Source organism: Apis cerana, linkage group LG2 (assembly GCF_029169275.1).
Source record: "Apis cerana isolate GH-2021 linkage group LG2, AcerK_1.0, whole genome shotgun sequence".
Lineage (NCBI taxonomy): Eukaryota > Metazoa > Arthropoda > Insecta > Hymenoptera > Apidae > Apis > Apis cerana.
This window is the reverse complement of record NC_083853.1, coordinates 8,774,781-8,785,757: the sequence shown is the minus strand read 5'-3', so window position 1 is coordinate 8,785,757 and position 10,977 is coordinate 8,774,781. Positions and strand designations below refer to the sequence as shown.

The 10,977-nt window shown below is 45.8% G+C and overlaps 1 protein-coding gene and 1 long non-coding RNA gene across 2 annotated transcripts in view; one reads left to right on the top strand and one right to left on the bottom strand.

The window, feature by feature from the left end:
* Positions 1 to 10,977, top strand: part of LOC133665663 (uncharacterized) — a 423,051-nt gene that overhangs the window by 179,031 nt on the left and 233,043 nt on the right. The gene's annotated exons all lie outside the window — the stretch shown is intronic.
* LOC114577396 (uncharacterized) overlaps positions 5,360 to 10,977 on the bottom strand; it is a 60,755-nt gene continuing 55,137 nt past the window's right edge. Inside the window, exon 2 of the mRNA XM_062070987.1 lies at positions 5,360 to 5,856. Coding sequence (XP_061926971.1) covers positions 5,609 to 5,856 — 248 coding nt within the window. The 3' untranslated portion in view covers positions 5,360 to 5,608. The remainder of the gene's footprint in view (positions 5,857 to 10,977) is intronic.

Below are 10,977 nucleotides of genomic sequence, written 5' to 3'. Positions count from 1 at the left end.
GTTTGGCATTCTGTATGAACGATTAAAAAACGAAAAAAAAAAAAACAAGGAAATAAAATTTGAATTTGAAAACAAAAAAATTCTGTTGAATTTTTCATATAGGATTGTAGGATTGTGACTTTGAAAAATAAAACTTCGTAAAAGACTTTTTGTTATTTAGTATGATATTTTAAATTTTGTGGCAAAAATCATCGGTTTTTCGCCGCGATATAATACACACCATTCTTTTGATTCGTTCAATTCATTTTAGTTGCAATTGAATAAATTTCCAATCATTCATCTGTTTAACATCGAACAAAAGATTAATATAATGAACGGACGCAAGGTGATCTTTTTTAAATTAAACGAATCTGTAAGGGCTTGAGATCGAAATTCCCTGCGAACAAAAATCCGCGAACCTTATTATTCGTTATTATTCCTCTCTCGAACAATTTTCCTCGTTACCGCGAAAAGATTGGCGCATACCTTTCACCGAAATTACGGGTGTACGATAATTTTCGCCGAGCGTGAAGTATACCCGTAGCGACGATTTACGGAGTAAATCGGGGGAGGGGTGAGTTGCGAGGAAGACGGGGATAGGGCGAAAGACCGATGTATTTTAACCACCGGCCCCGACGGCGGTTTTCCTTTCGTCTTCCATTTTTTTCCTTTTCCTTTTTCCTTTTCCTTTTTTTTTCGTTTGAAATTTATCTTCCTTCTTTCGCAGCAAACCGCCACGGGTGGCAGTGGTTGATAGCGGCCACGGCCAACGCCACGTTTTCGCGATACGCGATTGCTCCTCCACCTGTATTTAACGCCCTCCGAGGCACCGCCCGCTGGTTACGCCGTTATTATTCACCGATGAAGAGAGAAATGCAACCTTTTACGTCTCGCCCGCCAAGAAGATTTAACGCCGTTATCGCGTATATATACGCCCCTCCCCCTCCACGCGCAATTTCTCCCTAATATATACGTTGGCGGAGGCAGTCGACGATTAGAGAGAGAGAGAAAAAAAGAAAACCCGAGGGTAAAAAATTACGATAATTTCCCTCGTTTGTTCGTCACTCGTGTACATCCTCTTGGAAAATTACCCCCCTCTTGTTCGACCACCGAGAAGGTATCGCATCGTACTCGGTTCGTTTGTCCCCCCTTCAAATCGAATTTCCCCGAAACCGTAAGAAGGCCGACATCGTTGCAAATGCAACGACCGTTCAATCGTTTCCCCGAAACCGGGTGTCGCCCCGTACGGACGAGGTGATTTCGTTCGGCGCGAGCCCCCCGTCAACGGTAATTTGGCGTCGACAGGCGAGGGAGACATGGTTCACCGGTGAGTGAGTGGAAAGGGAGAAAAAGAAGGGCGAAAGGAGGCGAGGAACGGTTTCGACGGACGTACGATGGCCGGATGTTTTACGAGCGAAAATAGAACGTCGTTTCACGAGATGTCGTTACCAAGGCGGCTAAACAAATTAGCGCTAAAAAAAGAAGAAAAAAAGAATATGGCCGCCGTTCCTGCAGCAGAAGAAGCAGGTGGCGGTCCAGGAAAGAGAGGAAGAAAGAAAGGAGGAGAGGAGCAGGACGCGTCAAAGAGGGTGCTGCGCGAATCGTTCACAAAGGGTTGGCACGTGTGACGTGTACATCCTTTGGCAAGTGGCGCGAACACGCGAAAATGGTCGGTGGATTTTAAAAATTTCACGTGCACAGAAGAAATTAGTTCATCTAATCAGCGGCGCTAGTTTTTAATAACGGCTCAACTACTGTCTGCACGCCACGTAGGATGCACGCCACGCTAACCGTACTTTATTTTCTCCTCGCCGCGCCCACGAAGGGTTGAAGGAAAAAAAAAAAAAAAAAGAACCGGTTGTTTCCCCTTTCTGCGCGGCAAACCTTCCGGGCTCTATGATTCGAACGATATGTCCATGAATCACAAGGAGGGAAGGCTCTTGTGTCTATGGCGAAAATACGGGATGAGAGGAGGTCGTAAAGCTCGCCCACCCTTTTCCTTCCGCGCCATTTCCGATCGAAGTGTCGCGTCAAGAAGCATTCCGCGTTCTTTTCCGCCCGCGAAAAGTTATCCCGCTTCGGGCGATGTTAGGGCGTTTACGCGTAATATGCCGGGGAATGATTCATCGTTCGCGAGAAATGGATCGGAGCATCGGGTTAAATCGTCGGAGTGCCGCTTTAACCGGTGATCCAAAACTCGTCAAATTCCTAAATTTTGATCTTGAATATTATTCAAAACATTCTTAACCAATGAATAAATCGAATTAAAAATCCAAGAAATCTTGTATCATTTACAAGTAATATTCAATTCCACGAGGATCGAGATCGATCGAAATATCAAGGAAAATTCTGAACAGAGCGTGTGAAGCAAAGTCCGGATAAAAGTAGAAGGAGCTATCGAATTTTTCATGCTCACTGAGCGGAAAGCCAAAATAATTAGAAGTGCGTTAGAAGACAGAATGCGAGGATGTCCGCGATTTTCCCTCGCAATTACGCTTCGTAATTATAAGGTGGATAATGATGTCCCCGTTGCGTTGCGCTGTTTTCCGCAGGTGTGAGCGGACCCCGAAATTACCTTTCCGCTGCATGCGAGCCACCTTTAACCTGTTCAGTCGCGAGAGATACGTGACCGGACAACCGGGCGGATAATGCCGCGAAACGAGCACTCCGTAACCCAGATCTCGCGTCTATAGACGTAACGATGGTACACGCGTGCCATTGCAATCGTGGTGTACGTGCGCATAAGAGCATGTACGTGCGTATCGCGGCGAGCCCGTTAACGTTGCAACGCTGTCGCCAACTTCGGTCGTCCCCAACTACTGTTCTACGATCCTTTAACGTGGAATCCTCCGCGAGAATTATTTTTTAGGGAAAAAAAAAAAAAGAAAAGAAGCGTATGCACGCACGACCGGGGTTAAAAAAGGAGAGACCGAGCGGATTGTTCCGTTTCGTATTTTTCTTCCTATTTTTTTTTTTTTCTCTTGATATTTTATATTTAAACGAAATCGAGTTATGGAGCGTCCAATTATCAAGTTTCGCGCTTATTCGCAAGGGACAACGGCGGAGCGGAGGTTACTCGTTCATCGTGGAAACTTTCCACGGTCCGCGTTCCAGTTACGATGTTCCTTAGACGCGATTTCGTTCATTACGGGAACGAGTAGTTAATTAACGGTGGAGGATGTAGGGCAAGGGGGATGGATCCTCTGTTTTCCAGCGGAAGACGCGAACCGGAAGATCGATGCCCCGAACGAACTAGGGGGAAACCTAGATTCGTAGGACTCTTAATCAATCTTAAATGGACGTATACAGGAATGGACCGCAGAGTCTCTGACTCGTAAATTAATTGTCTGGCCTCATGGGAACGGTATATGTTCTCTCTTGATAGGCATATCGTGTGCGCATATACCGTGGGTATGTACTAGCGCGAAATACATATAGAGAAAGAGAGAAAGAGAGATAGAACAAACGAAGGAGAACGAAGGAAAGAAGAGAGGGAGAGGAAAAAAAAGAAAGGAGGGAAAAGAGAAAGAGGAAACGATCTCCACCTGCCACTACTCAACTTCAAACTCAGCCAACTCTTTCCCCAAACCCTCGTCGTTCTCCTCACAGAAGCTTGCCACCCTTTCGTATCCTCCGCCACTGCTCCATCTCACCCCTTTAACTCCCTCCCTCTCTCTCTCTCTTTTTCTCCTTCTCTCGCTCTCGTAGACACCCCCAAAGCACCCCTCAATTTAGCCCATCGGACTAATGGATTATTATACGCCTCTGCCTATACGGAGAACGATCCCATTCTATCCGAGCTATCTTTCGCGGAGATATCTACTTTCGGATCGATTAACCGTGGCCCTATCTCTTTCCTTGCCCCGCCGTAATCATCGCGCCCGCTCTCTTCTCTCGCCTTCTCTCCTAGACGATAGACGGCGTATCGGGGCAAACGATGATAGACGCGAGCCGAACGAACCGCGCGGGGCAAGATGAAACGAATGGAGAACCCGATTACGAAGTGGACCAATTTTCTGCGGCGCTGGATACAAATTGAATTCCGCGCAGGATTAACGTTAACAGGGACAGATTTCGCGCCGATTCTTTCGCCGCGTCTCGTTGGGACAAGTGTTTTTAAAGGGTTTTTTGATACAAAGAGTGTTTCGAAAATTGAAAATTGAAAATTTCGCATCCCTTACGTATCGAGAAACGAGATACTTGATCTTAAATTAATCGTGAAACGACGCGTCGAGGGTACGCGACGTCGCTTTCTCGAAAGGGAAGATTAAGGGGAAGAGAGAGAGAGAGAGACAAAGAGAGATTGAATATCGTGCGTTTCTCATTCACGTGGAAATTCTTCGAAATTCATTTTCCCAGCGAGACGCAATTTGGTCGTTAGGGAAAAAAAACGCTTTCCACCGACGATAAATGGGGAGCCGAAAGGGATGTAAATTATATTAGGCGCACATATTTTCGCGTCTGCTTGTTAATATCGATGTTTCCAACGGAATAGAAACACGGAATATATTTCCTTCGTAAAAGGGAGCTGGAATGTCCAACAACGATTCTTTTACTCGTATTAGGCGAGCAATATTTCGTTTTCTCGTCGCGTAATATAGTTTAATTAACATCCGCGAGCAAGCATCCCCCTCCGATATTCGGTAGACCGTTATACAATATGTTCTCTTTTCTAGCGTGAAATTTAATTACCCCTCTCTTCGTAGGTTAATTGATTTATATTCATCGTGCGAGCACAATAACGGTGATTACTCCTTTCATTCGCTCGTCTTCTGGACCCCGCCGCGTCGGCCATTAGCGCCTCGTTTGCACGCGAGCACATACTTCTCGCTGTAATTTCGGCCGAAAGGTAATTTCTTCCTTTATTCTCCTCCCTTCTTCCCATATATATAGGCTTCGTACGTCGTGTAAAATCAAATCAGAAACCTGTTCGATTGTCGCTTCGGGGGTTGTCTCGCGATTGAGACAATCTAGAACGTGGGAGGAAAGTAATTTTGAGAGAAGTCATTGCGAAATTAAATTTGGCGGAGAAAATTATTAAACGTGGCAATTTCTCCCATTTTATAAGGTAGAGGTAAGGTTTCTGGGATATACAGCATACTTGATCAATTGTCGATCGTCTCCACTCACATTCTTCGTTATCAGATGATAAAAAAAGGACAGATGAATCGTATGTCGTTCTTGTAAATTACATGGTATGCCCGTCGCGAGAATTTTCAGAGATTTCTCTAATTGGACGGAAAAAATTGATCGAACTCTAATGACGGTCGGTGGCGAGTTGCATAAAGGTGCAAAGGCATAAAGGGGGTGGTGGGTATACGGAAGATCTTGGAAGAGATCCAAGACGTCCGCGATGATTTGTCATAGAGGATGGAGGGAGGGAAAAAATTCCAGTTATCAGGATCCTCGATCCTTTTCGAAGAATTCTTCATCTTCGTTCTTTAAGATTGGGGGGAAAACAGGGGAAGGAAAAAAGCAGGAGCCGATCAAGGAACGGTACAAAAGAAACGGCACTCCACGAATCGAATGGCCGTTCGGCTTAATGCCAAATTATTTTCTGCCGGTGAAACGAAAGAGGGAAGAGCGAGGAGTTTAAGGAGGCAGAGACCACGAGACTTTTAGAGGCACTCTAGTATGACGTGAGATATGTTCTCAATGGGTTGGATCGAGAGCCGGATATATAGCTCGATTCGCGCAGCCACTCTTGATTCCGTTCTGGAAGAATAATCGATCTCTGGATGGCGATTCGTAGCAGATTGCGCTTAGCTATTTCCTTTGAAGACTGCCACGACGCGTGCTCGGCCTCCGTTTTTCTCGAGTACCTCTCCGCCACTTTATCCACCAATCGCAAGAAAACATATTCCTTTCCGGTCTGTCCTGAAACGAATCGTCGATTAGTAATATATCGAGATATATACTCGGGATATCGAAATACTTTTTCCTTATATCGTTATCAAATTATCGTTGTTACTTTTTAAAAAGAAAAATTATTTCTATTATTTCTATATAATTTGAAATCGAAAGAAGAATCGTCCGTGAAATAACCATTTCAGCTATGTAGTTTGTATCGTAACAGGAAATGGCGCGAATTTGTCGACAAGAATAGCACATTCGATGCTTTCTCATCGCGGAGGTTGCGATCGACGATAGAAAAGACTTTTGTTTGAGATCAGAAAGGAAAAAAGAAAGAGCGAGGATTGCCTCGAGAGTTTCCATTGCGCCCTTCGTTCCGCCATTATCAATGGTATTTCTTCTCGAGAGTTTATTACTTACCCTTGGCGGAGGTTATATTGCTCGGCTCTCGGTCTGTCGCCTTCGTTCTATCAGCGATCAAGAACGATTACCGGCATTGTGTTTCCAAGCCACCTTTGTCTCCAGCCTTTTGTATGCGCGCTCCTTCATGTCATTTCCCTTGACTGATGTAAGTGCGCCCATTGTAAGCTAAATAAATGTTTTTCCTTTTTTTTTTCTTTCCTTTTTTTTTCCTTCTTTTTTTTTTTTCAAACGCGACCGTTTCTAGCTTATCGAACGGACTCGTGCATGGGTAAGGGCTATTGAGCGGTACTCGCCTTTTGCAATGTATTGGCTATTTTCAATTGTTCCAACGGACAGGTTCGTTTCCTGTTATTTATTAAACCGTTGTTAAATCGCATTTAAAAATAAAAATAAAAAAAGAACACGAACGAAACTCTCGTGTTCCATTATGTTTAAAAAAAAAAAAAACGAAAACAAAAAAAAAAGAAAACGGTTCGAATCGAAACCTGTGATGATAACCGTGATATAAAATTACCAACGTGATCGATTGGTAAAAATCTTGCGAAACAAGAAGAAAAGGAAACCCATTGATCGAGGGGATCGTTAAGGATCGGATGGATCGACAGCCGCGCATTAGTTGGCACGATCGACGACGTCTTAATCGTGTCTCGATGGCCGACGATCGACGCAACGGCAGATGTGCCTTCGCACCGTGTTTATCGTGGACGAACGAGCGGGAAAACAAAAGTGGTGGGCGCAACGAATGGGACGAGGGGGAGGAAGGAGAGGCGGCGTTCGAGGATCTTGTACGGATTCGGCGATAATTCGCGGACTCGAGTGGTGGAACGATTATATTTACACCCCTCTCGGATTAGCATAATTGAACGTTACCCTATGGAGCAAGCGAATTGACGGGGGATAATGACTTCCTGCCAGGAAAGAAGTGCGGTCTGGTCGCCGGTTAATTACATGTTTTTCTGGCCAGTCGGCGTGTTCCGCGGGGAGCGGCTGGCTATTCGGCTATTCGTGGAACAAAAAAAAAGGGAGAAAGAAAGAAAAGAAAAGAAAGGGAAGAAGAAAGTAGAGAAGACGAGGATAGATTTAAGGTTCTGGCCTTAAAGATTAACGAAGCGACTCGCCAACGAAAATAACGATTCGCGAGCGGATCGTTTCGAACAAGCGGTCTCGTAGCTACGAGGCACGTTGACGAATTAATTGCTGGTATCAGAGCATCGGAACAAACCCTTGGTATCGAGCTATCGGCCACGTTGAGTCACGTTTCGGATTCCTCCATCGACCCTCTCTCCTTCCCTCTTTCACCTATGAAAATTACGCGTTACCAATTCTTGCCGATGAAACGGTTCCATTTGGAACATCGAGGGTATTCCTGCCTGTTGGCGCGCGTTTCACATTCGAAAGGAACGGAGTTTGATCGACGCGAAGCAGACTCGATCGTTTCAATAAATGATACATATATATCTTCGTTCCACGAATGAATGTTTATAAAGCGCGGAATTGTTCGATACCGGAACGTGGCACCTCCGTTACGAGGTAAACACCCGATAGATCCAAGTCGATCGGAGCGACACGTGACCGACGTGAACGAAGGAAAAAGCGAAAAAAGCGGGGACAAGGTTTCGTAATCGTTACGTCGAGATGAGTGGGCGTAGTTTGCCGTCCGCGAAGTCACGTTTCTCATCGGGGACGCAATTTCGCAATATCGAACACGACCCTCTCCAACCCATCCATCCGACACGTAGAAGTTATAATCTTGCGAATTAGCGAACTCCGTCGATCCTTCCCCTCGTCCTTCCCCTGCGCGTCGACGAATTAATTAGCGGTATCAGCAGCCCGGCGGTAAACTCCGACGGTAGCGCGGTATCGGATGTATTAGGTCACGTTTCGCGTCCCTCGCGATACCTTGGACCAGTTCTACGCCGTTGTATCGATTCTATCAATTGATCAGCTCCGAATCGTCACCGATTTCTGCGCGGGTAGGGTTCACCGCTCCATACGGTGGCGCGCTGTATCCCTGTGCGCGCATCGGAGTGAGAGAAACAGTGTACGAAACCGACCGTTCGCGGTGTAAGAGCGTCCGTGTGATGCATACGTGGGGTGCATACCGCGAGCGGCGGATATTATGCACGCGCAAGTGGCTGATATAATCTCGGCTAATTTGGTAAACATATTAAGTGCAATCTGAATAACGCGATCGTGGTTTAATGTCACAGGCCATCGACGTGGATATAAAATATCCGTGGGATCGATGATTTTCAACCGTGATTTTTCACGCTCGTTGCGTTTATTTAGAACGGGTGAGGCTTAGGGAGAGTAATTGCGACAATGGGTTAAATGGAATCTCTGTTAAGTGGAACGATACGACGGAGAATTGTTGAATCGGTTAAAACTTAAAAACTTCATTTTCTCTTTTGTTTCAATTTGTTTTCATTATACCTTGACGCGTTTCTTATCGGTAACTATTACCGTTGCTATGTACCAAGTGCATTCAATGTTCACCAATTTCCCAATATTTACTTATTCTCGTTTAAACAGATTGTTGAATCGAGGCTAATGCGTGTACACACGTTTGCAATACAGATGTCTGACGGAACAATTCATCCAAGTGAATGATATGCGAATATTTGACGCGCGAATATTATTCATCGTTAATGAATCGGAAAGGGTATAAAATACATCAATACAATTTATCAAAAAAAAAGAAAAAGAAGAAAAACAACGACCCCGAGCAACTTCTTCCTACAATTTAACATTTATCAGTTTAACATTTCGCCATTCCCTTAAAAAAAGTGTAACGATATTTATCTCTATACAATTTAAAAAAAATTGTCTTCACTCTCGATCCTAATTATTAATTAATCGATTCTTTCAATCGCTTCGAGAGAACTTTACCCATGAAAGGAGTAAACCAGGAATCGACTTCAACTGGTTCTTAGTCTTGGCGGCGTTCCTTGTACCACCCACCAGGATTTATCCTCCCGATTTATATTTACCGGCGATACTGTTCACAACGAGGGTCGTAACTAGGGGCCCGCGTTGGTAACTTGTAGACCTACCAACCGTACGGCACCAGAAATTTACCCCCTTCACGGCATTCCACGTTCCCCACCGCGCGGAAGAGGAGGGGAGACGTCGGCGAGCGAGTGGTCGTCCATCGTCCACCGTCCGGCATTCATCGCGGAGCGGTGGGCGAGGAGCGCGGAGAGCACAAAGTGCCGCGCCGCGAGTTATACACCCTTAGTATTCCTCTCCAGTGTTTGAAATAATCGGGCCGGTGACAAGGGGGCCACCGGTGATCCGACGATACGCCAATAAGGGAGCGCGTGGTCGAGCGCGGAGACGTTTATCTCGATGCAGGGGCGGGGGGTATAGGTGAGGTCAGATTAGGCGGCGGCGAATAGATGAGGATCGGCTCGGGCTCTCGAGCTAAGGATAAAATTGGTTCGTGTAGGCCCTATTGACATGTCAAGACGTCCGTTGGGGTTAAGATAGCCGCGATTACCCGCTCCTCTTACCTTTCCAAGTGGCGGCCGGCTCCTGTCCAAGGTTAGCGAGCGAGCGCGGCGCGCGGTCAATCGAATTAGCTGAATCGGAAACAAGGGTATCGCTAATTAAAGAACGGTCAGCTGACAATTACTATCGGCGAGGTGATCTCGCAGTTCTTCCTTATTTTTCTCCATCTCCTCCTCTACCTCCTTCTCTCTCCTTCCCTCCGCCTGATCGTAAGCGATAAATAGACGCGGATTTCTCTAATGGAAGGATTGAAATATTCGTCGACGTTTCGAAAAGTGCTTCGCGGCAAGTTCGGATAAATATAAATCCCGTTTGATCTTAGAGAGAGAGGGGGGGAGGAGGAATGATATCGGGTTTGGATATTTCATACGAAATATCATATGGTTTTATATTCGTTGGATCGATACGATCGAGAAACGATAGGGAAGATAATAAAAAAGACGGGCATTATTTATGGAAATGTACGTACGTACGTGCATTGAAATATTCCTTATCGATATCGAGCAAAAGATCGATCTCCACAATATGGAGGGACGAGCGAGAAGTCGTCATAACGGGATGATGAAACGCGAGAATTGCGAAAGTAACAATTTCGCACGTACATCCATCCTGGGCGCGTCTAATCTACGCGTGTAACGATAAATTTCTTTACAATTAACCATTCATCGTATTACTCCGCTTATCTCTGCACCTCTGCGATATCCTCCATCATCATTAACCAGACGGTGAAAGGGTATTCAGCGGATCGTTCAGAAATACAGACGTAAAAAGACTGTTGCTGCCTACCTACCTATCTACCTACCCTGGTTAAATTATACCGCCGCGGCCATCTATCATCCACTCGTGACAAACGGAATGTGTACTTTGTGAACGCGCTCAAACGATCACAATTAGAATCCTTCCGCCTACCGAACTCATACGCGCGCGTGTATGTGCATACGTGCGAGTAAAATCGGCGACGGGCGAGAAATCGCTTCGCTACCAGGGGCGATCGAGCGGCCGTCATCCGCTGTAAACGATAGCAAACAGGCCGGTAAACGGCTGCGTTTACTTTAGTAATTACCAATGCAGAATGCGCGGCGAAGCTTGGAACGTCAGCGGAGGCCGCGGCGCGTACACAGGCGAGGCGCGAGGAGCGGGCGAGCGAGGAAAATTTGGTCGGGCAGCCAATGACAAATTAATATTGCTTCCGCGGGTTCGTTACTAATCGGA